This window comes from Nanorana parkeri, unplaced genomic scaffold, assembly GCF_000935625.1.
Source record: "Nanorana parkeri isolate BGI_ZX_2015 unplaced genomic scaffold, ASM93562v1 scaffold786, whole genome shotgun sequence".
NCBI lineage: Eukaryota > Metazoa > Chordata > Amphibia > Anura > Dicroglossidae > Nanorana > Nanorana parkeri.
The window spans coordinates 364,090-390,126 of record NW_017307054.1 but is presented as its reverse complement, the minus strand read 5'-3'; the positions used below and the strand labels follow the sequence as shown (position 1 = coordinate 390,126).

The 26,037-nt window shown below is 43.9% G+C and overlaps 1 protein-coding gene across 1 annotated transcript in view; it reads right to left on the bottom strand.

The window, feature by feature from the left end:
- DUSP26 (dual specificity phosphatase 26 (putative)) overlaps positions 1-16,909 on the bottom strand; it is a 22,688-nt gene extending 5,779 nt beyond the window's left edge. The window contains exons 1-2 of the mRNA XM_018564835.1: positions 16,830-16,909; positions 95-272 (exon numbers count right to left, since the gene is read on the bottom strand). Coding sequence (XP_018420337.1) covers positions 95-261 — 167 coding nt within the window. The 5' untranslated portion in view covers positions 262-272; positions 16,830-16,909. The remainder of the gene's footprint in view (positions 1-94; positions 273-16,829) is intronic.
- Positions 16,910-26,037: the final 9,128 nt, after the last annotated feature.

Here is a 26,037-nt window from a genome sequence, read left to right as displayed (position 1 = left end):
AAAGAAAAAAAAAAAAAAAACCCCGTAAAAAAAAAAAAAAAAAAAAAAAAAAAAGGAGTATCATTTGACCACATTTTCCTTTTAAAACACTTACTGATCTCCTAAATAGAGTTTCGGCCACACTTCATCCGCATGGTTCCGTGTTGTCTTCCCAGTATAGAGAATCTTCTCCAGTTCATACACACGCAGAATGGAATGGGCTGACCTCCTCAATGGTGCTCTGTTCAAGGATCCATGATAGGAGTATCTAGATGCTGCCATGACAGTTTCTGCTACAGGGTGAGAGGTCATTGCAAAGAATTATATACAGTGTGCATATACAATAGGACAAAATTTAATAATCAGACATAAAACTCACATGACCAGATGCTACCTTATTCTACCTGTATTCTTCTAACAGATGCCAAATGTTTGTTATGTCATACAGTATATCTATACAAGACAAAATCTTAAATTGACACTAAACTTAAAAGTGAAATCTAAAAAATGCATTCAAAGACCTTAAAGGAGAACTATGGGGTTTAGGGCTTTTCCCCATAGATCTCCTAAGGGTAACGGGAGGACACAAACTAGCGTCCTCCCGTCACCCTAAGCTCAGTATACTGAGTCGCCACAGCTGAAACGGATCCCGACAATTATGTCTGGATCCACCCAGCTGCGTGAGTGACAGCTGGCTCTCATGCCAGCTGTACCAGCCCCCTCCCCCGTCCGTTCCGCCAGTCAGTGCTGGAGGATCGGACAGGGGAGGGGGTAATCCAGTCACTCCCCTGTCACGGCTCTCTGCAGTGACAGGATCGAGAAGTGAGCGAACACCGGTATGTATTCGCTCACTTCCCAATCTACTGAGCCGACCTGTGACAGTTTCATTGTCACAGGTCGGCTAGAACTATGAGGATGAGTGAAAAGCACTCACCTCATAGTTCTCCTTTAAAGTAGAACTTTACACTCAAAAATCAAATTCTACCAATGCATCCCTCTATGTATGATGATTAATAATAACATAGACATGTCAGGTGCAAAATGTTGTGATTGTGAAATACTTACATTTGCAGAGCCTCAACTTCCTGCTTTAAAAGGGCAAAATGACTTCAGTTTGCCAAAGCAATGCACACTGGCATTGCCTTGTCATCAGCAGAGCATCGCTGGGAAATCTCATCTGTAATCTCATGAGATCTCAGGGAAAGGCATTTTCCTCCCATGAGATGATGTGCATGGTCACATGTCCTAGTCACATGTGCCAGAAATCCAGGAAGTAATAGGAGAGCTAGTAATCTGGCCTTTGTAAACATGGCCACTGTCAGAAGACTGGGGAAGAGAAGAGAAATAAGGTATGCAAAGAATACAAAACCTGCCATTATCTAGAAGTACTGTATGTGTTTGTAGATTGTCATTACTAAACATTTCTAAAGGTGTGTTTGTTGTTATTTTAAATATATGGGTAAAGGTCGCTTTAACTCTTAACAGAAATGTATCTTATTTGTGTATCACTCGGCTGTAGATCCTGAAATCATCTCTGAATTGGTGCTGACACTGTCCTTCCTTCTGGAGGGTGACTACTTTTGTTCTCCATGGTCCCTGTGTGTGATGTAAAGTAGTCACCGCTCCAAGCTTGCCTCCATGCTGGACTACAATTTCACGTTTAGTTTACTAATTTGTGTTGAGATTGTAGTCCATCACAGGAGCGAGCTTGGAGCGGTGACTACTTCACAACACACACAGGGACTATGTGGACAAAAGTATCCACCCTCCAGAAGGAAGGACAGTGTCAGCACCAATTCAGAGATGATTTCAGGATCTACAGCCGAGTGATACACAAAAAAGATAAATTTGTGATTATAGTTAGGGGTACTTGAATGTATTTTTAAGATTTAATTCTTAAATAATTTTTGTTAACAGTTAGGGGACTTAAAGTGACACTAAACGCAGCAGTTAAATCTGAAAAATACATTAAAAGTATCTCAACTAGACATGTGCGATTCGCTAAGTTCCGAAACAAAATTCGGACGAATTTTCGGAAATTCGGACATTTGGATGTGTGCGAATTCCGAATTACAGATATAATGAATGCAAACGAATCCGAATTTCTGTTACCGAAATTCATTAGCGGTAGTTCACTCGAACGTTCGTTTAGTTTTCGTTTCTTATTCGTTTTGTTCGTTCGTTGCAGCAAAGTTACATTAGAGAAGGAGAAAAACATTTTTCCCCCCTCAAATGTCACTTTGCTGGAACAAATGAACGAAACGAACGTTCGAAAGAACTACCGCTAACGAATTTCGTCCGAATCCGAATTGACTTTCACACCCGAATCCTGAAAAACTAACTAACACAAAATCCGAATCAAAACGAAACGATTTTTTTGCCAGTGCACACGTTTAAAATTAACTATTAACAAAAATTTATCTCATTTGTGTATCACTCGGCTGAAAGTCCTCCGATAATCTCTGAACTCATGCTGAAACTGTCCTTCCCACTTCCCCTACTTGTAAAACGTAATGTATAGATCACGTAAGGTTTTCAACCTGCATGCTCTAGATTTTTTCACACCGTGAATTCCACATAAAAAGTTACAAGTTTTCTGTTACTTTGATACATAATGGATGTTACTTTCTGAATATCTCAAAATATTGTGCTCATTGTTTGACAGGAAATGTCAAGGTTTCCTCTGCAGTATATGTGAAGTATACATTGTTCATATAAACATGTGTACTGACAATATTATGTCAAGATAAAACTGTAGCTGACCTTGGTAGCAAATTAACCTTTTATTATAAAAACTTTACTTCTTGTAATGTAATGTAACGTTGTCACTAATATGTCTCATTTCTTGGTAGTTTGGCGCTTTGCTGTCAATAATGCCGCAGTGACAGGCTGGCAGGATTTAAAGCTGAACTCCAGGTAGATATGAAAGACACAAATGTATGCAACTCTGTATTCATTAATATGCTATTAATCACTTGCCGTTCAGCCATTGTAATTGAACTGCTAGGCGGCTCACCCTTGATGATGGGTAGGCATTTATAAATGGGAAAGTTTGAACATTTTAAACAGCCGGCGACGGCTGTTACATACAAGTGTTCGGTGGCTATAGAACCGCCTGATCCCTTGTATGGTGCATGGGAGTGTGCAACCCCCGCCTCCGCAGCCAGTGCCGACTATCCCAGGCTCTACTGTCCCCTGTGCAGGCATGGGACGGGCACATCAGGTCTCTGCACTCAGATCGAAGGGAGATCAGCACACTTCCAGCATCTGATCTCCCCTCCAAACTCCTAATGCGGAAGTGATGTGTATTACATCACTTCCGGTTTCAAACTACCTGCTGCTGTAGCTGAAGAAAAAGCTGATAAAGCAGATCTCTACTTCATCTGCTTCTTTGGGGTCTCCATAAAGAGGACCTGTCACATCATCTTTGCTATTACATAGGGAGATTGTTATCCCCCTATGTGACAGCAATAAAGTTAAGTGTAAAAAAAAAGTTTCAAAAATTCAAGTTTGAAGAAATAGGTCACCAGCACTCCATAAGTTAAAATGAATGAGTCCTTTTAATGGACAATGATGTCACAGAAATCCAACATGAGCCGACGTTTCGGGGCCACACAGGGTCCCTTTGTCCATTGACCGCAATGTCTTTCAATCTGCATGCTAAAACGTGCATTTCCCCGTGTGTGCGCCCAGCATGCAAAAATGTGCAAGACGCACAAAAAGTCTAAAATATGCTAGACATAAAACAATGCATTTTTATACCGTGCGGTATAATACCGTGCATCCCACAAAATAGTCCAAGCGTGATTTAAAGGGGCGGTTTCCGCACATTTGTGGCTATAGTTATGGCCGCAAACGAGCGGAATTCATGCAGATGTAAAGATTTTAGCATTTTTCGTGTGGTCTTCTGCACAGAAAACCGCACAGGAAACGCAAATGCTATGTGTGAATGGAGCCTACCTATTCAGGAGCAAACCTAACACTAATTGCTCCTCTGTCCTCTAACCTGAATGACCAGGGGGTGTGCCTCGTCTCTCCTCTTTTTACCATTCAGGAGGTTGTCATACTCCATGTAACATCAGCAAATGTCTGCCTTGAACCTATTTTGAAGCAGAACATGCAAATAAAAAAAACGTACCCTTGCAGTGGGGCAACCCCCGCACTTCAACGGTTAAGTACTTGTCTTGTCTAGGGGACTCAAATAAAGCCGTTTTATCTACATGATCCTCGGTCCTACGGAAGTTAGTGCTCGCCTCTCCCCCCTTCGCTCTGGCTGTGCAATGTCCCTGGGCGTCCTCATGCCTAATGCAGGTCAGTGGACCTGCATAAAATATGATGGTCTTAAACCGCCAGAGCCTAGTGGAGAGGAGGCTGCAGGGACTGGTCTGGGGGCCAGGGGAAGCCGGGATCAGGTAAGTAACTCTTGTAATAAAGTTATAATAAAGTAACTTTATTTTAGTCCCTAGACCCAAACGAGCACTTAAACCTTGCAGTGGGCCTACCCCCCGCACTGCAAGGGTTAAGTGATCATACGTTTTTTATTCACCAGGAGGTCTTTTTTAATAAATATTATCTGGTGTGAGGTTTCTGTGTTGCATCAAAATATCATCAGAACATAAACTGCTGACACATTATAAACAATAACTGAGATGGAGGAGGAAAGATAATGTAAAAAATAGAATAAAAAACAAAGCCAATAAGTATAACAAATTGTCACGTTTGATGGATCAATTCATCTTCAAGTATGGCCGGCGTTCTTTAATTCTTTGAAAAACACTATGCTGTGCCTAACAATATGGTATATATAAAGTCCCCATATTGATATGACCTCTGCTCAGTCTAGAAGTAATTTATGGGATGGTGGCACATAAAGGACCTGGCCAAATGCCAAACTGGGCCAACCTGATTTATTTTAGATGTCAAAGTCAGATTGGTTTGCACGGAAACCATACAAGAATAAATCACTTTAAGCCCACATGCTAGATCATTTACACACCATCCAGACCTAGACATACATTCCTTCTCCTGAGTCCAGTGCAGACACGTATATGCTTACACAGTAGCATTACAGATACCATTTGTTTGTGGAATACTGTACTATCCCTGCTAAATTGCATGTATTACCAGCACGTTACTAATCAATCTTCTTTAAAAAATAATGGAAGCTGCTATTGCTTACCCCCAATCTGGAAATGGCAAATGCCTGGCTGTTATGCTCACACTCTGCCTATAGGACCTTCGCTGACCTGTGGTCAGGTGAAAGGCTTTAGCCAATCAGGGCTTCACAAGGCACTGTGCGGTGCACAGTGCCTTGTGGGGCGCTCGGCGAGTGAACAGCCCGTCGAACACCCTGACAGTTTGTGTGTTCGCAGAACACACAAACTACCGATGTTCATCTCGAACGTCAAGCCTATGCCTAGTATTAATAATAATGAACAACAAAAAGGAGAATATAGACCAAGCTGTCTCCTCATGCGTACGTTTTTCCACTATATACTATAATTATACCAAGTACCCAGTGGCGTAACAATCGTCATAGCGACCCAGGCGGCCGCTATGGGGCCCGGGGCACAGTGGGGCCCGGCCAGATGCCGAGCGGACCGCCTGGGTCGCTATGGCATCCTCTGCTAGTGGCTTTCACTGGTGGCTCTGAAGAAGAATGCGCTGTTGTTCAGATCACTGACCGGTAATCTGTGCAGCAGCGCGTTCGTCTCCAGAGCCGCTGCTGAGTCAATGAGAGCCAGCAGTGGCGGTGGAGGAGGCCAGACCCGGCAGGGGAGGAGGAGGCGCGGCCCGTGGTCGACAGCAGGGGAGGAGGTGGGGCCTGGTGACGGAGGAGGGGCCCGGCGACGGAGGAGAAGGTGGAGCCCAACAGCGAGCGTGGAAGAAGAGGAAGCAGACAGGTAAGGAGTGCGACCAGCCCACCCGAGGGTGACCCTGTAGAGCCCACCATAGATAGTCTATGGTGGGCTCTGTAGGGTCACCCTCGTGTGGGCTCTGCAAGGGGTATAACTAGAAATCACAGGGCCCCAACAAAGTTTTGCTATGGGGCCCTGTGATTTCTAGTTACGCCCCTGCAAGTACCATTTCTTTCTTACTCCGCCTCCTTTGTTCCATCCATTCTCTTCTCTTGAAGATTCTCTTTAAACTCAACTGTGGGCAGGTCATTTGCAATTTTTCCTCCTTGATTTTTAGTGGATGGATCTGCTTTAAAATATGGAAGAGACAGTATATGCAGTAATCATGTCCCTTAAAATAAAGCCGCCACCCTTCCCTTCAGGTTTTCTCTAACTTTTTCTATAGCTACATTCTTTATAACTGTTCCAGTTTTGTGGTGCAGTTAAGATTCTTGGATGCCAAGGAAAGGTAAGCTTATCAAAAATCAGCGTGGTTTTGTCCAATTATGACTGGATTGGGTATGTCATCAGCAGATATAAGATATAGTAAATCCAGATTCTCCCCGTGCTATCCGCTTCAGCTGCGGCGTCTCAGTATACTGCGAGCTACAGGTCGCTGTATACTGAGCCTAGGGTGTATTTCAGCCCGTCCCTAACGCACTACAAAACGGCCCACGCCTGAAAAGGTACATGTACTACTTTGGGCCGTTTTTGTTGCGCGTTTCCATTGGGATACAGCCAAGTAGCCCTAGGAAACGTGTGTTTGTCGCGCGATTTTTTACCGCAAATCACGGTAAAAAAACCGCGAGACAGATGTGCATATGCAATACGCCTAGGTGTGAACCAGGGCTTTAGCCCCCGTCCAGGCTGACTGAGATTTGCAGGAAACGTATACTAATTCTCAAGAGCGCCGCGGAAAATCTCGCATATCCTTTGCATTCCAGCCCAACACCGGGTCTGATAGATAATTCTATTCAGACTATTAGCCTTATCTCTCTAATAAATTTTTTATTAACTCTACAATTTGAACTGAACGAACAGGTAGATGAAGATTCGGGAACTTAATGTCTTCATAAAATTAACTCTCCTGTATTATTGCGCATTGTAATAAGTTGCATATTAAAATAATTTCATTTCGCCTCCTCCATTTAATGACTTTTCTTAAAATTGCATTTGCATTTTATAATGTTCACAAAGAAAGTCATTAAATAGTAATTATTTCTTAGCATGGCTAGCTCTGATGCCGCTTTGTGGCAATCGTTAGTTCTTCCATGTTTACCAAATCTTGATGTTCACCTCTTCCCCTTTCATCTGCAGTATTGCGGGATATTGGATTAGTATTATGGTCAGGGGGCACTGGGTGGAAGTAGTAATAAACGCGCACACTTTTCCTTCAATAATAAATACATTTCCAACAAATATAAATTGCGCAGCAAAGTATTTCTTTGAATTTTTACCCAAGCACTTAAAGTCATTATGGTTCAGGATAGCTCCAACTCTCTAAGCTCAGCTTCCCTGACCTTCCTGTCCAGTACAGGATCACAAGGGCAAGCACAGTCTGTAGCAGCTGTTCATCTATTAGCTTGGGGAGGGGAGGTGAGGAGCGAGGAGAAGGGATCGGGGAAATGTCTTGCCTTGCCTGTGTATTTATGGATACACACACAGTTTACTATCACACAAAAGGGTGGCTCTATAGGAGACACCCTAAAATATCAGGGCCAGTGCTCAGGAGTGCAGGAAACTAGGGATGCACCAATACCGCTTTTTCGGTATCAAGTACGAGTACCGATATTTCTTTAAATCAAAGATGTTTATTGATTTTGACATAACCGAACACATTTGTGAAGGCAGTAGTAGCACGTGGTTACAACATACAGCACGCAAATTAAGGAGTTACAGAACTGTATTAGGATAGGCAGGGCTTAATTTTCAAGCAGAATGACAGAGGAGTACCGATATTTCTATTTCGGTACTCACTGATACTCAGTACCGATATCGGTACTTCCGATAGCATGGAGCCGGCTTTCCAGGCAATCAGGAAGCTGGGCAGCGTGCCATTACACACTGCCCAGCTTCTTGATTGCCCGGGAAGCCGGCTCCATGATGTTTGGCTAGCTTGATGCTGACTGGCTGGGAAGCCGGCTTTCCAGCCAATCAGCATCGAGCCAGCTGTTTGGCTGTCTCAATGCTGATTAGTCGGCAAGCCGGCATCCCAGCCAATCAGCATAGAGCCAGCTTCCCGACCAATCAGGAAACTGGGTGGCAGGCTATTACCCGCTGCCCGGCTTCCTGATTGGCTGGGAAGCCGGCTCCATGTTGTTTGGCCGGCTCAATACTGATTGGCCAGGAAGCCGGCTCCTCCCGGCACTGCTAGTCCGAGGAAGTTCCGGTATCGGGATAGGTATCAGAGCATTTGGGCGAGTAGGAGTACTCGCCCAAATACTCGGTATCAGCACCGATACCAATACTAGTATCGGTATCAGTGCATTCCTACAGCAAACTGATACTCTTAAACATCAAGAAGCAGCATTCGAAAAAGCTTAAAAAACATTTGACTTTAAAGTGACACTAAAGACTAGTCCCCCCCCATTCTAATTCTGCCGACTTACCTTCTGTGATGCCTCTTGATGCGATCATCTTGTTCGTTCCAGTCAATTCAAACTATCTCCTTAGTGTTGGTGCCGCTCTCTGATCCAGTGCCGACTCCTATTTCTTCTTGTGTCCCACGGAGTCTTTCCTGTGTGCACGCTCCCGGCGTGTGTTCATTGATACACATTATCTCACTCCTCCTCTGCTCTCCAGTAACATCAGCTGCCCCTGTGCCAGCTCACATCCTCTGCTACAAGCTGCTGCCCCAAGGCGAGGTTCCTCAATGCACCCCCCTCCCTGACAAGCCCCCCCATTGGAGAATGGCAACCAAATAACCGGGGCGGCAGGGTTGGTTTTAATTTTTTTTTTCTTCATTATTTTTTATCACTTTTTTACTTTTCTATCACTTTTCTAATTATTAATTCTTATAATCTTTACATTTTTTATTTTTATTTTCCCTTTGTTCCCCACTTAACTTTATTGCTATCACACGGGAGCTAACAAGCCCCTGTGTGATAGCATTTGGAGGTGACATTTTCTGAACCTGTCACCTCCAATACAGGAGTTTGAGCACAGAACCGTGCTGGAACTTTTATGACAGCTGAAATGGGAAGGCTGCGAGTACAGCTCTCCCGTCTCTGTGTTTATATGGAGTAGAGCGGAGAACGGACGTTTTCCGCTCTGCTCCTTGCTCTCCATCCTGAACTACCGTGCTGGGAGCTGGGGTCCCCAGAAGAGCAGGGGACCTTTTTTTGAACCATGCACAGGGTGCGGAGGGGTAGAATGGATAAGCAGGCTTATTACAAGTGATCTCGGCATCGACAGGACTGCATGTCCCAGGCGTCGGGCGATAGGAATGCCACACCCTTGCTGCCCCTCTACTCCCTGCCGCCCCTAGGCCGGACCTTGTGGGGAATCCAGCCCTGGCTACAGAGATGCTTGGGGAAGGTGTGCTCTGCAGCCAGGAACAAGCAGGACAGGCAGTTTTTTTTAACTGTTTGGCCACACTGCAGGTATTCTAAATGTTTGGGCATGCAATAATGCTTGCTAGCAGTAGATTAAAGTAAAAAAAAGGAGCGTCTAGTACCACTTTAATATCACCGTAAGAGAGAGGAGCTAAATGCCACTGAGATTTATTAGTGCAGGGAAAAGATAATCATTTTATTGTTCTTTTTTTTCTCGGATACCATTGGGTATATTTCCCCTTGTTAGAATACAGTACACATTACTGTGTTTATAGCAACAACAGCTGCAGTATACAATTTCGGTCACTAGTTGGCAGTGTTTATAAGTTCTGTCATATCTATGGTAGATTCTCTATTGTATTGAATAAGGTAGAGAATAAAGCTGTGGCTTCCTGCCTGTTTTCCAAGCCATGTGCAGCATGCATATCTGACTGTGTGCTTGTGTTTCTCTGTGAGGCTGTGCAAGAAGTTCCAACACCCCTCACTTCCTATTGCAGTGACACTGGTACAAGAAATGGAAGCCCTCCATGTACACGCAAATACAAAATGAGCCTGTGTGCAAAAGCGACACTTGCACCACATGTTACATATCGATGTGAACATTGGATTGAGTGATAACTCTAGAACCATCACTCTCTATTAACTCTAAATGTATTCAGTGGTAAAGGCTTTTAAAACTTCGCCCATGGGGATTACATTTATACTCAGGAATTGGATCAGCATTGACGTGTATCTGTTCCACTTGACTTGGTGATATACTGTTATGTACCATGTTCCACGGCAGGTGAACCCTATGCGCTTCCACTGATGTTGTACATCGGCTTTGATTCTCGTATGTTGAACTTTCACCTGTTTATCTTTACAAAATCTTTATTAAAAACGTATTGAACTAAAACATCGCCCATGGACAATTAGGCTAGGTTCACAGCTGCACTACACCGCATGACACCCGGGACGTGCGTCCTGGGATCACACGATCCTGTACAATGCAGGCAGGGTTGACATCCGTGCGGCAATCGCAGAAAAAAAGATAAGTGTACCTTTTTTGCAATACATGTTTTAGCCGCGTGTTCGGAATCAAAGGCGGAATCGCCGCGAGGAACTACGCAATCCGCCCGGCGCAACTCGGGACCAATTAGAGAATAATGGCACCCACAGCGTGCTCGGTTCACACCTTGGTGACTCCTGACCGTACGGCAACCCGCGCGGAATCATGCACGATTGCCACGTGGTGAGGTGTCGCCGAGGTGTGCACCTAGCCTAACGGGTACTGTATTTTTTCACCCATGTGCACCCATTTCATGGGTGCACCCATTTCACGGGTGCACACAATTATAAAGCTTGGCATGTTTGGTATCTCTATATTCAGCACAGCCCCATCTTTTATATTTTAACAGAAATGTGGGTATTACATCGTGTTACTGAAAAATTAGCTTTAATAGTCAGCTAATATCTCACAATATAAACAATTACAACTGCCACCATTTTATTCCTCTTTGTCCCTGCTTTCATAAAATATATAATTTTTGGGATGAGGATGGGGGGGTTTAAGTAATCTTCAGGCAGAAAATATTGCAACCCATGGTTTTGGCAGTGGAAGGGTTAAAGAAGAACACTGAAATGAAATATTGACCCTTGCAGTGGGACTACCCCCGCACTGTAAGGGTTAAGTGCTCATTTTCTCTAGAGAGCTAACATGACGAAGATATACTCACCCGAACTACAATCCTGGCTGCCTTCTAGACTGGTCCCAATAGCCACGCTCCCCCTCCGCTCCAGCGGTCTAATGTCCTGTGAGTCCTCACGTCCTATACAGTGTATAGGACGTGAGGATGCTGAGGGACATTCCATCACTGAAGTGAAGGGAGAGACAAGCTGCCAGGACTGGACTTGCAGCCATCCAGGATTGTAGTTCGGGCGAGTATATCTCTATTATTTTAGCTCTGTAGACACAACAAGCACTTAACCCTTGCAGTGCGGGGATAGTCCCAGTGCAAGGGTCAATATTTAATTTCATAGTTCTTCTTTAACCCTTAAAAGGATAACTATGAGGCGATTGATTTTCACTCAACCTCATAGTTCGAGCCGACGTGTGACAATGAAACTGTCACAAGTCGGCTCAATAGATCGGGAAGTGAGCGAACGCATACCGTCGCTCGCTCACTTCTCGATCATGTCCCTGCAGAGAGCGGTGACTGTCACTCAAGGCTCCCTGCAGGGATTCACCCCTCCCCGCTCCTCCAGTGCTGACTGGCGGAACGGACGGGGGAGGGGGCGGGTACAGCTGGCTCTGCCTCTAGTTAGGCAGAGCCAGCTGTCAATCACGCAGCTGGGTTGATCTCAATGTCGGGGTCTGTCCCAGCTGCGGCGGCTTCAGTATACCGCGAGCTACAGCTACAAGATACTGAGCTTTGGGTGACGGGAGGACGCTAGTTTGTGTCCTCCCGTGACCCTTAGGAGAACTATGGGGAAAAGCCCTGACCCCATAGTTCTCCTTTAACCACTTAACCCTTGCAGTGTGGGGATAGTCCCACTGCAAGGGTTAAAATTTCCTTTGCCCGGAATTCTTCTTTATGGAGCTGCCCCAGAGGCATGTAGTTTAATTTTGCATCCTAATGGGGCTCGGCTTGATTTGTATGTGGAACCCTGTGCAGGAGCTCAGACACATTTTACTGTCTCACACTATAAATCAGGGCCGGGCTGTAAACAGTTGTTTCCTAACCACTCATTTTATGTTCGTTTTTAGAATTATATTCCCCGTTGGGAAACATGATCTTGATGACAATACATTTCTCTTACAAGGAAAAAAAACACAACAGTATCTATCAACTGGATGCAGCCACACTAATCTCCCCCAGAACATGTGCTTTCCCAAAGAAAATGGGAGCAAATGAATCAGAGAAATGGCTGAGAGCCACTGACTGGGTGTAATTATATCCGGAGCTGACCCAGACACAGCACGGCTGGACGGATATCTGCTCATCGCACACACATCCAGTTACAGGACACCCGGCCTTCTTTATTAGTTGTGTGACACACAGGGGTGTAACTAGAAATCACAGGGCCCCATAGCAACATTTTGTAAGAGGCCATGTGATCTCTAGTTACACCCCTTACAGAGCCCACCTGATATCCCAAACAGCCCACCTGAGAGTGACCCTGCAGAGCCCCCCATAGACTCTCTGTGGTGGGCTCTGCAGGGTCTCCGGTGGGCTGGTCACACCCCTGCACGCCTCTTACCTATCAGCCCCGCTCCTCTGTCAGCCTTCTCCTCCTCCAGGGTCACCAGGCCCCGCCTCCTCCTACGCTGGCGCCACCGGGCCTCGGCCTCCTCCCTTGCAAGCTGCTGGCGGTCACTGACTCAGCAGCGGCTGTGAAAAGGAACAGCGCCGCTGCACAGATCACTGAGAGGTTGTCAGTGATCTGGACAGTGGCGTGTTCCTCCTCACAGCCTTCAGTGACAGTCCTGCAGCCTGCAATGCCAAAGCGACCCAGGCGGCCCGCACGGCATCAGGGGGACCCCTTTGTTCCTCATCCTGTCGGGGCCCTCCTGTGCCCTGGGCCCCATAGCGGCCGCCTGTGTCGCTACGGCAATAGTTCCACCACTGGTGACACAGCAATTCTATTCTGTGCTGACCTTCCCGAGGGTTGTACATATTAAAGACACAGTAGTCTTAAAGAAACACATATCACGCTGCAAGGGTTAACTTCTCATTTTGGTCTAGGGGCTAAAATAAAGGAGATACGCTCATCTGATCTTCAGTCCCATCTGGCTACTAGACTGGTCCCCCCAGCCTCTACTGCATCGGGCTCTAGCGGTCTAAGGACCCGTGACGTCATCACGTCTTATGCAGGTCTATTAGGCATGAGGACACCTAGGGACATACCACAGCCGGAGCAGAGGAGGGGGAGAGAGGTGAGCAGTCATTGCCGCCGGACTGAGGATCAGGTGAGTATATCTCCTGTATTCGGGCCTCTAGACTAAAACAAGCAGTTAACCCTTGCAGTGTCGGGGTAGCCCCACTGCAAGGGGTACATTTCAGATTGCCTGGGGTTCTTCTTTAGAGCTTGTTCACAGCAAATGCGTTCCAGATGCAGAGCAGTTACAGAACACATAAAATACGAGTCAAATGTATTCCAATGGTATTTTGGGCTCTAGTTCACACCAGAGTGTTCAGTTCCAGAGCATGTAAAAAAACTGCAGCATGCCCTATTTTTCCTGCTCTGGAACGCATGCAAATGCATAAAAAACGCATTCAAACGCCCTGGAATGCACTGAAAGCCCATTTGTTTTTACAAAAACGTCCCAGAACGCGTCAAAACACACTGCACTGCGTGTGCAGAAAGTCATGCAAATCTGGTCTGCATTTGGTGTGAACAATCCCGGAAACGTTCACATTTCTTTAGAAATAATGAATCCAGATCAGTCGCCGTTTCTTTACATTTTTGTCGAGCACTTAACAGTCAACATGTTTGTAACTGCATCTGATTGGCTGCAGTCACTGTTCGGTGGACATTTTTGGCTCCTTCCACAGCAGGCGATTGAACGATTGAGCTGGGTGCCGACAGGATCTGTCCTGTTTAATCCACTGCAGCCATATTCCAGAGAGCGCCTCCCATATGGTGCGCCGGTCTGCTTCCAGCAGCCTGTTCTGTGCAACTTCCCTCTACCAGCTATTTATCTCTGTTAAAAGCAGCTTATGGCTAGTATTGGTGACGCGGCTCATCCTAGTGTGAGTTATGTGTAATTCACTGCAGAAAGATTCAAGAGAGCACCTTACATGTGAGGTGGGTGGGTCTGCTTCCAGAAGCTTGTGCTGTGCAATTTCCCCTTCTGTGCTTCATATATCAGTAAGGCAAGCTATGAATCTGATTGGTGGCTATAAATATATTCTTAGTACTAATTATATTGATCTATTTTCTTTTACATACTGAACATTCACATCAGTCACTGCCCTCAAGTTGCTCACAATCTAAGCTCCCTATCTCACATGCATACATACGAGGGCCAATTTACCTTCTGGCATGTCTTTGGAGTGTGGGAGGAAACTGGAGTACCCGAAGGAAACCCACGCAAGCACAGGGAGAACATGCAAACTCCTTGCAGATAGTGACCCGACTTTGATTTGAACCAGGAACCCCCAGTGCTGCAAGGCAGAAGTGCTAACCACTAAGCCACACATCACGCATATTTGCTGAAGTCCTAAATGGTCAGACCCAACTCCTATTAACTTTAAGAGGGTTATTCACGAAGGAGCCGAAGGATACAGTCGTAGCTTCAGCTGATCCTTCGGCTCTCTTCGGCTGCAGGAGCCCTTCAGTTCAGTCGAACCGAAGGGCTGCTGTATGGGCTATTCACTATAGCCCATACAGCAGCCGTAGGCGGCCCCGACCCAAAGGCATATGCTACAGCTCGACTGAGCCGAAGTGACAGCCGAAGCGGGGCGAAAGGCTGGCCAAAGGCCGGCCTTTCGCGCCCCCCCCCCAAATGACAGCTGGGCGGAACTAGCCGTGATCTCACGGCCAGCTCCGCCCAGTTGTAATGGCAGATCAGCGTCCCCTAATGAACTGGGGACGCTGATCTGTCATTAAAGAATAACATCTGCCCGGAGCAGGCAGTGACATCACGGCTGGCTCCGTCCAGTTGTTATTTATTGTCCCGGACCTGCTAAAAGACTCTAGCCATTGCCGGCCAATATTAAACAGTTGGGTGGAGCTAGCTGTCACTGCTAGCTCTACCCAATTGCTTTTTTTTTTCTTTTGAAAAAAATCTTTATTTATTTTTACATTTTACTATTTATTTACATTTTTAAAAATTTTCCGACCTTTCTTTTATCCCCCGACTATTTTCATTAATTTTCTATTCTGCTCGGCACCACAGAGAATAGCCGAGCCCATACTGAAATCAGCCGTAGTGAATAGCCAAACGTACTTCGGTTCATTTCACTTCAGCTGGGTTATTCACTCGGCTGTCTTCGGCAGCTATGTGAATAAACCTCTAAAATGTTCGCATAAATGAATTCCGGACATGTCACAATATTCAGCAACAGTATAATTTTCACAAATGCGTGTATTCCAAGTAATGGTACTTGAAGGTATTTCTTTGGGATGCACCAATAGCGGAACTGCCATTAAGGAAGCCAGGCGGCGTGTATTGACTCGCTGCCTGGCTTCCTGATTAGCCAAGAAGCTGTCTCCATGCTCCACTGTCACTAGGTGATGAGGGAGCATGAAGCCAGCTTCCCGGCCAATCAGGAATGACTTGCCTCCCGGCATCCTGATATCGGAGGTTCCAGTATCGGGATGAGCATCTAGAGAATTTCTGCAAGTACGAGTACTCACCCAAATACTCGCCATCAACACCAATACCGATACTAGTATCGGTATTGGTAAATAGTATTTATTACCCCCGACAGAGCTCACAGGAATCCCACTGACAATGCAAACACACTGCAAGGGTTAACTGTTCATTTTTGTCTAGGTTAAAACAAAAAGTTATACTCACTGGATCTCTGAATTGGTGCTGACAATGTCCTTCCTTCTGGAGGGTGGCTACCTTTGTTCCCCATGGTCCCTGTGTGTGTTGTAAAGTAGTCACCGTTTCAAGCTCACTCGCGTGATGGACTACAATCTCATATTTAGTTTACTAATATACTGTATATTGAGCATGTAGTCCAAGTCGAAGTGAGCTTGGCGCACTGGCTACTTTACAACACAAACATTGGCCATGGGGAACAAAAGTAGCCACCCTCCAGAAGGAAGGACAGTGTCAGCACTAATTTAGAGATGATTGGAGGATCTACAGCCGAGTGATACACAAATAAGATACATTTTATTAATAGATAAGGAACTTGAATGTATTTTTAAGATTTAACTCGTGAGTTCAGTGTCACTTTAACCTTATCAGTACAGGAGTAGCTCCACTGCACGGGTTAATTTTTACAATTCCTGGAGTTCCGGTTCAAGGATTGATAAGCTGTAATGTGTTACAGTTTTGTTTTTTGGATTTAGATACCCTTTAAGATGAGACACTAAAGTACACATAACCTGCCCTCCTATCGCAGGACCAGGAAGAAAAGCTGTCAAGTCCAGTAAGTCCTTCTTTACTGAATTAGCCTTAATACTACCTTGTTGCATACATATCTGTGCCGGATGCCCTTGGGCCAGCCTTGGCCAAAGTTATGTCTATATAAACTATACATATGATAATGAGCCGCCAACCAGATAAATAATTCCGGTACTGCCGAGCCATTTCCGGCAAGTTCCCACCTCTGATGATTACATGATAAATAAACACGCTCCACCACCCATCACTTATAATAATAAACTAACTGATAACTGTGATACTAATGCTGAAATAGTGCATTTGGGTAATAAAACAGAGACAGTGCACACTTACCTCTGTGAGCCGGGCATTAGGAGTGTGTGGCCGAGTGCGGGGTTAACATATGTGCCTGTGTTTGTCTGACTTAATTATAATCCCTCTCCTGCCACCCGGCTCCGCTGCACTTAGAAACCGCTCAGTAAACATCTATTTTAAGCCATGACAAGCGGGGAGCTAGGAAAGGAGAGCGGCGGACAAATAGTTGCTATAAAATTATATTTATATGTAGAAAACGACTGTATATTTTTTTACAGCACGTATTTCTTCTCATGCTTTCAAGTGAGTTCTTTTCATTTTGCTGGCAACAGACCTTCCGTTGTGCGACAAAATGTAAAACGCCACAATGCTAAAAAGGCAGAAAAATAGAAATAGTTTTTCTGGATTATCATTTTTTTTCTAATACTTTTCTTTTGGACTTCATTTCCTTTTCAATGTCAAATGAAAATATCCACCTGTCTAGTTCACAGCCGGCTTGAGTGTTCTTTTTTTTGAAAAGCAAAATATCACAATCAAATATATAAAAGGGGAAAAAATGAGGTCGGCTGTATGCAAAATAAACTTTCAGAACTTGGAAAAAAAAATTAAATAACCTGCCCTGGTCAGCCACAAGGGAAAGTTACAATGTTGCAATTTGATCACTGGTTTAGAGGAGACTGAGGAAATGCTGCCTCTTGCATGCAGCAGACTGATGACATCATCTCAGCCTAGTCACTGGAATGGAGCTCAATGCTTTTTATTAATAAATGGTGGATGTTCTGTTTCAACAGCCACTTTATGCTTTAACATGCCTCCTTTGACCTCAATCCTTCCTGGCCATATAATCACCAGCTGAATTGGATCCATCCACAGACAGCCTAACTCTCCAATAAGACACAGGTACTTAAATCCAACATAGTCTTACTTCTCAAAGTACATGCAGAGGATCTTTGCTGGTCACATGACATGTAAAAAAACAATAGATCTTTCAAGCCTAGGCTAGATGATACAATGAGCGAAAGCGGGAGCTTTACCAGGCACCGAGGTTCAAGCAGCGGCATTGGAGACAAGAGAGTAGAGCTGCTCAATGTTTCTAAACTGATACAATGAGGGAGCATGGAAGAAGCAGAGAGGGGCAATCTCAGACTATGCCAACTGAAACTAAATAGAAGGGGAGGACACTGGGAAATACCAAATGTATACAGAAAAACAAGTTGTAGTAGCACCAATCTACCACTAGATGTCAGACATATACTATAAAATGTTATGAATACATATGCACTGTAATGGAAATAACAGAAAGTAACAGAAGCTGTGGCAGCACAGTGGAGCTTTTTTTGAAAAATTGTAAAATTGCCGTTTATTGTGACATGTCACAATATACAGACTGAAAGGTCCATTTTAAAGTATATTTTTACTTGTGCAGGAAAAAAAATCGAGAAAACCCCCGCTATGTATTTGTTAGGTGTGCCTTTGTACACAGCATTCAGGTGAAACTCGAATAATTAGAATATCGTGCAAAGTTAATTTATTTCACTAATGCAACTTAAAAGGTGAAACTAATATATGAGATAGACTCATTACATGCAAAGCAAGATAGGTTAAGCCGTGATTTGTCATAATTGTGATGATTATGGCTTACAGCTCATGAAAACCCCAAGAACCCCAAATCCCCAACCTCAAAAAAGTAGATTATCACATGCAATCAATAAAACAAGGATTGCACATAGAACAATATCGGACCTCTGAAAAGTACAAGCATGCATATGTACTCAGTACTTGGTTTGGGCCCTTTTGCAGCACTTACTGCAATTACTTTTGCACGATATTATTCGAGTTTCACCTGTATCTAAAAATATTTTTTCAGTGTGTATTTCTTATCATTTAAGCTGCCCATACACTATAATATTTTCGTTGTTCAACCAGCGGGCTGAACAAAGAAAATGTAACAGATTACTCCATCAATGCTTACGAGCAAATTTTTTTAGGTGGTTGGCTAAAACTTCGATAAATAAGCTAGGGCCTATGGTGAGCAGGGTAATGGGTGGGTAGTTTTAAGGGATTAGGGGAGGTCCTTGTTCAGTTTTGGATTCAGAAACTTTAAATCAACCCTGCTAATTCATTGCCAAAATCATTTAAAGGTAAAGTGTTATTTAAACGCTCACTACACAAGCTGAGATCCATGGGCATACATGAAATGGTGTGCACATGGATAGAGAACTGGCTACAGGAATGTGTCCAGAGAGTATTGCTAAATGCCTCTTTTTCAAATTGGTCTAAGGTCGAGAGTGGCGTGCCCCAGCGTTCTGTGCTAGGCCCAATACTGTTTAACCTGTTTATTAATGATAGCAGGGAAGGTGTTAATAGCCATGTTTCTGTGTTTGCAGATGATACTAAAATTGGGAGGGTAATAGACACGGACGTAGACACTATAAAATTACAGGAGGACCTGGATAAAATAGGGGAGTGGGCAACTATGTGGCAGATGAGATTTAATGTTGAAAAATGTAAAGTAATGCATTTTGGGGTTAAAAACAGGCAAGCGGAATACATATTAATGGGGACTCCCCTAGGGAAGTCAGAAATGGAAAAAGATCTGGGGGTCATAGTAGACCACAGATTAAATAATAGCTTGCAATGCCAGGCTGCAGCAAACAAAGCAAGCAGAGTTCTGTCTTGTATTGTAAAGTGAATGTATTGTAGAGATAAAGCAATCATTTTGCCACTTTATAGATCACTGGTTCGGCCTCAACTTGAGTATGTGGTTCAGTTTTGGTCACCAATCCACAGAAAGGATGTCCTTGAGCTGGAAAGAGTCCAGAGAAGGGCAACTAAACTAATTAAGGGGATGGAGAACCAAAGCTATAGTTGCTAAATTTAAACTTGTTCACGCTGGAAGTGAGGCAATGATTTTGATGTACAAAATGTTTAGTGGTGATGGCAACATCAGCAATAAACTTTTTACTGTAAACTCCCAAAAAAAAGAATAGAGGCCACCACCTAAAATTGATGGAGAAAAGATTTAACCACAAAGGGCGCAGGGGATTCTTCTCAGTAAGAGCGGTTACATTTTGGTACTCTCTTCCACAAGAAGTGGTATCAGCAGAGAGTATTGAACCATTCAAAAATCATTTAGCTACTTTGCTCAGAGACCATAACATACAGGGGTACAGGTACTCTGAAATACTAAACCACCCACGTACTCACATACACACGCACGCATGCACGCATACACGCACGCACACAGACACACAAAGGTTGAACTTGATGGACCTGTGTCTTTATTCAACCTGAAATACTATGTAACTTTGTACCCTATAAAAAAACATGTTTGATGCTCACTTTTCCAGCAGGCAGCAAAAGGAGTTTTTGTCTTGTACTGCTCCATACTATTCAACACCTCCTGGTGTGTCAAACAGCATGTACCTTGCTGGGCATTGTATTTCCTCCTGTCGGACACTACGTCACTACGGTGTTCTAGAAGGATCCTTTGCTTGGAAACACAAAAAATGCAGCACAATGGATTTTTTTAACACACCACACCCTTACTGCTAAATGAAGGACTAGAGGTGTGAGTACTTTTTTTATGGTAGAAAGTTGTGTAGCCATAAGGGCCAAGAGCTGTGCCATTTTGAAGTTCAGCTACGCTAGCCCCACATTGGCTGCAGTGGCAAGTACGCAATGCAGAGTAAGGGAGAGCCAGAACAAATTACAGTCTGTGCTCTCCCTACAAAATCTTTCCCTGGCCAATGAATGGATGTTTGTAGTCAGAGTGCATTAGAGACTACTGCCTGTAGCTGCTGCAGAAGTGGAGTAAAGGCAAGGTAATTAGGAGGAGGAGTGTATTATTATTGATTATGTAATTATTGCTGTCATTGCCCATTTGTTGCCCAACTAGTGTCATGACTGCCCATTTGTTGCCCACCTAGTGTCATGACTGCCCATTTGATTCTCACATACTCTCACAATTGCCAGTTTTTTGCTCACATATTGTCACGTTGCTCATTTGCTTTCCATGTATTGCCATGACTTCACGTTTGTTGCCAAAGTATTAGCACAACTACCCATTACCTGCCCATATATTATCACAATTGCCCATTTATTGTCTATGCATTGTCACAATTGCTCATGTACAGTATTGTCATGTCAGAAAAATACAAGCTGGAGTTCTGCTTCAATTCTTGTTATGTGGTGAAGTCTTCAGTAAATCTTCAGTAAAGGGTTATCTTCAAACCTGAGTTCTTATAACTCCTCTGTTCTAGTTAACCATATTTTCCCAAAATCCTGACGAGCCTAAAATAATCAGCAGTAAGACATAACACATACCTCCCCAAAATTTTAAGATGTGAAATGTGGGACACCTTTAAGCTTTATTTATGATCTGTCTAAATACTGCTCCATTCACCCAACCAAAACCAAATATCTTTGAGACTACACATGTCTCTTTTAGAGTATATGGATTAGGATTGTCCTACCACAATTGGGATGTGTTCAAGGTTTGTTTTAACACTAGCCCTATTAAATTAAATGGCGTGTAAAACAAAGACTAACGGTTATTCACTAAAGGGTGAATAGTTTGGAGAAGGCAGGAGCAGGGAACAATCTAGGACAAAACAGCTGAACTGCAAAGAGAGCTGAATTGTATAATTTTTCCAAATCAGCTATATTGTCATAGATTGTTCACTTCTCCTGCCTTCCCCAAACTCTTCACCCTTTAGTGAATGACCCTGTCAATGTTTTCCTCATATAATGGAAAAAGTGGAAAGAAAGCGCTGGAGCTGCAAGGTTGTCCTATTGGTCTAGCTATGCAATTGTTATATGATTTTTGTGTTAGTATAAGTGATCTGATTACTGGAGAGTGATATTAGTAGGGTTACCACCTGTCCAGTATTCAACCGCACAGTCCGGGTTTTGAATGCTGTGTCCAGGTTTCATGGCAGCAGAAACCCAGGACACAAGATGCCAGGCAGACAGAGACAACCAAAATTAAGATAGGGGCTACTGGCCCCCCACTGAAAATAGTCTCAACTGTGATATTTACATATGAATGGGTGGTGCTATTTACATATGAATACGCCGCGACTCATTCTCCCCAAAAAATTTCAGTGTGCTGCTAGAGTGCTCGGGTTTAGCTTCAAGAAAAAGTGGCAACCCTAGGTATTAGGTTCCTTTCACACAGGCAGTCCGATTGGGTCCATATGTTAATTTTTCAGGCGGACCTGATCAGATGCTCAATGCTAGTCTATGGGTAGCCGGATCTAAATGGATGGGCATCCATTTACACCCAGTTACCCACAACTCCGTCCAGGTCTGGAAAACAAACAGAACAGTGACCTGATCATGCCGCATGACGGGTAATCTGATGTAAACTGACACATGTCTGTTTACCTCTGATTCTGCATAGACCGACATGGGGACCGGCAGTTTTAGTTCTGATGGAGGAAAAAACTGGATGGACACGGATATCACAGCGGTGCATGGATCCCTTTCCTGATCAGCCTGTGTGAAAGAGGCCATAGTTTGCAGAATTGTGGTGAGCTCTGTGCAATCGATCACACTAGATAAATACTTTCCCACGTTTCAGCCATTATTGTCCTGATATAGCCCTGTTGAAGGGGGTATGTGTGTAAACCCCCTGAAATGTGAAGCTATCCTTTGTTACTGTCCCCCCCTCCCCAACCTGAGATTGATTAGAGATGTATCTGGACTATTGAACGGAGTGTGGCCCTCCAAATCACAACTTTACAGCTTTCCCATCTTATGGTCTCTGTAGCTTTATCCTTGGCTCAGCCTGCATATAAAAATGTATTCGCCATCACAGAAAGCACATCATTTATTTTTATATTGATAATAAGTGGTAAACTAACAATATTATAGCAAATGCATGCATCATCCTAAGCTGGCTTACAGAACCTTACCAACTCCTCCCTACTGCGTTATTTATACAGCCAAGCATTGAACAATGAAGTAATGAGCCATGTAACGCTATTTTAACCTCTGGTCCTGACTCATAACATGACTTGCATAATTCACCGACAGTCATCCTGGCATTTCTTCGTACTCCCCAGATAGGGGACAGAAGCTGTCAGCTTATACAGATGTGAGATTGTCACTTTCATTAGTGTAATGGATTAATGGAATGCCAGTCAATATCGGATTTTCTCAGCGATCAAAATTTGACAAGCGTTATAGATTTTTCCTTTCCTGCAGTTCACCAAATGAATCACTAGATGACGCCGTGGCAGTTCATAGAGATTTCTCCAAATAACAAAGAAACATTTCCTAAAAACCTGCTCAGGGTACAATATCTTACAGTCTGCGGAATTCAGATATCATCTGTGGTGCTTTAAACACTTGGTATCTGTTCCAAATTTAGCCTTCCACGTATTGACTTGTTGTAAACTGTGTAATACCTCAGGCACTAGCAATCTCAAAAAGAAACGTCGGTAAAAAAAAAAAAAAAAGAACCATCTATTTCAGGTGGTTGTAATGACTACTGCCTGACTGCTCAATCTTTTCCTTTTCTATAGGTAATTCTTTCTTCTACTAATGCTCCCCATATCTATAGTCTGTCATTTTGTATATAGCAATTAGGACAAAGTGACAGATTTGCTGGCAACTCCACCCAACTGATACCTTTGCTGCGTTCACCTGTAGCGGTGTCGCTCAGTCAGAGCCCTTGGAAACTCCTGTTACATCTGGGTATAGGGGAGCACATGATCTTCTTCCTTTCCTACCAGCGTGTAGTACTTGTGTTTCAGGGACCAGGCCCAAACACTCTCACATGAGGGAGCACAGCAGGTCATTAACTTTGAGTAAGCACCAAAACTGTCTACCAAAGAGTTTACATAGGTGTAGCAATAACCCCTGAAGGAGCTGCTGGTTCTTAACAAGCTCTCCTGCTTTCCCTCCTAGTGACCTGCCCTTAGGGTTGCCACCTGTCCCGGATTCACCTGGACATTCTGGGTTTTGAGTCCTGTATGTGCTGTTTCTGGGTTTCAGGCCAGCGGAAACCTAGACACAGGACTCAAAACCTGGACTGCCCAGGTGAATCCGGGACAGGTGTCAATCCTACCTGCCCTGTAGTTGCACCCATATAACTCACCCACCCAAGGAGACAGACAGACTTCAAGGCCTCCAATCTTTTGCAAAATGTATTGGCTTAATTGTCCAGGGGAGAGAGAGTCGGGGTACATGATACCCAAAAGGTCCATCAGAATTCCCTCTGCTTGGTAGTGTCCTTTAGTATCTTTGGGACTCTGCCACAGGCTAATGTGAACCTCTGCAAACACTAGGCAGGGGGAGTGCGGCATAGGTAAGTATAAGTGGGTGTGGGGGGAGGGGTAAGCTTTCAAGTGAACCTATCAATTTGCTTATTCATTAAAACATTACATTTACTAAAACTGAATATTAAAGCCTGTTTTCAGGAAGAAAGAAAACTCCCCTTGCATTGGAGCTATCCCCTCACTGCATGGGTTAACTGCTCGTTAATGTCTAGAGGACCTGTGTAAAGGACTTTTACTTGACTTGACTTTTACCTGATCCCTACAGGTTCCAAGACTGGTATCCATAGCCTCTTTCCCCCTTCACTCTGGTAGTTGGAGGATCGCTCACATTATCACATACAATGCAGTTTCCAGCCCTGCATTATACTTGAGGATGCCGGGGAGCAGGTATCAGGTAACTCGAAGTTCTTTACACAGGTCCCCTTGCAATGGGGATACCCTTGCACTGCAAGCGTGAACTGCTCATTATTTCTTTCCCCTGGAAATAGACTACAATTTATTATAACAAAAGTTCTTGTTCTGCACACTTGTTCTGGGTTAGTGACTCAGTATTGAGGGGGATAGAAAACTAGCATTTTCAAAGGACAAGGTCAACAATTGCAGACTGTTTTTTTTTTGTCTCAAGTGGTTCTGTTAAAGAAGAACTCATGATACAGCCAAAATGCAATCAACATTGGCTTAAGCGTGCTGTACATATGTGTACATATATTGCAGTGACAAATATTTACCCCTTCTGATCTATGCCTGTCCGTAATACGCAAATAAGCATCAATGGTAAACTCAACATGCATACTAGTGTGTACTCATAGCTTCTCTTGGGAATGAAGAAAGGTAATTATGTAAGTTTGGTTAGCCCCATCATCTCTAGTGTATACTGCAGATTGACTGCCGGCTATTTTCACAACACCATCTTGTGGGAAATTCACTAAGTACCAAGGGATGCAGTTTTTCAACTTATTTCTAGGACAACTACCGGTACCTGTTTGCTACCTGCAATGATGTGCAGAGTAAGAGAGGAAACTGAATTGGTATGTTTCCTCTCCTTCTCCCCTGCTGTTACTCAGAACTGCAAATTAAGTCAGGATGTACAACACCCCAGCACATTTAGCCTGTGTCTGAACAAAGATTCTATTGGTCTGGTACTTGTATGGCTACCCTGTTTTTTGGATTGGTTGGTTCTTTATTAATATAAAGAAAAGTGAAAAAGGAGCAATGGGTACAAATGCCACTAGACACAAGGTACTATGCCACAAGCCACTGAGACGGAAAAGTCCTTCTGCCAATCAGTGGAAACATATGCCTAGCCAAATGATCTTGCTGGTCATATTTCTTGATGCCACATTATCTCATATTTTTGGTAGATTATGTTGTGGTGAATAAGGCTTTTTACAAATTTACTATTTTGCATTCTATGTTGGTTGTCAGATGGTTATCAAAGTCGATCTAAAGCCATATTTTTGTTTTGGATGGCGTAGGGAAGAGTTAGAACCAGATTTAAATCACTGTCTGTGCCCCCTTTTGCAGACATTCACCCTCTTTTTTTGTCCTGTTGACCATTATCACTGGGACTAAAAGTGAGGGAAATCCAAAATTTGGAGTTGTCACTATGTACAGTAGTGATGACCCCTTGAAGGAGCTGCTGGTAATTTTGGGTCAGCCTACTTGTTTAGCAGTTACCGTACCGGTTTTCAGCTTTAGCAACACCGACATTACAAAGAACAGGCTCGAGTAACAGGCACTTTTAAGATTTCTTGCTCAGTTATATAAAACTCAGGAGAGAGGGTCTAGGGTTGCAGGATACCCAAAGGCACAAAATAGATGACAGTATTCTTCTCCAATAGCAACAGTAATAAGAACAGGTCCTATGAGAGCGATCAAAAATAGATTCTTGAACAGTGAACAGCCATTAAAATCTATGACTCTGTAAGAGCAGTCACAGTCCTTGTAGTGCACCAACTGGC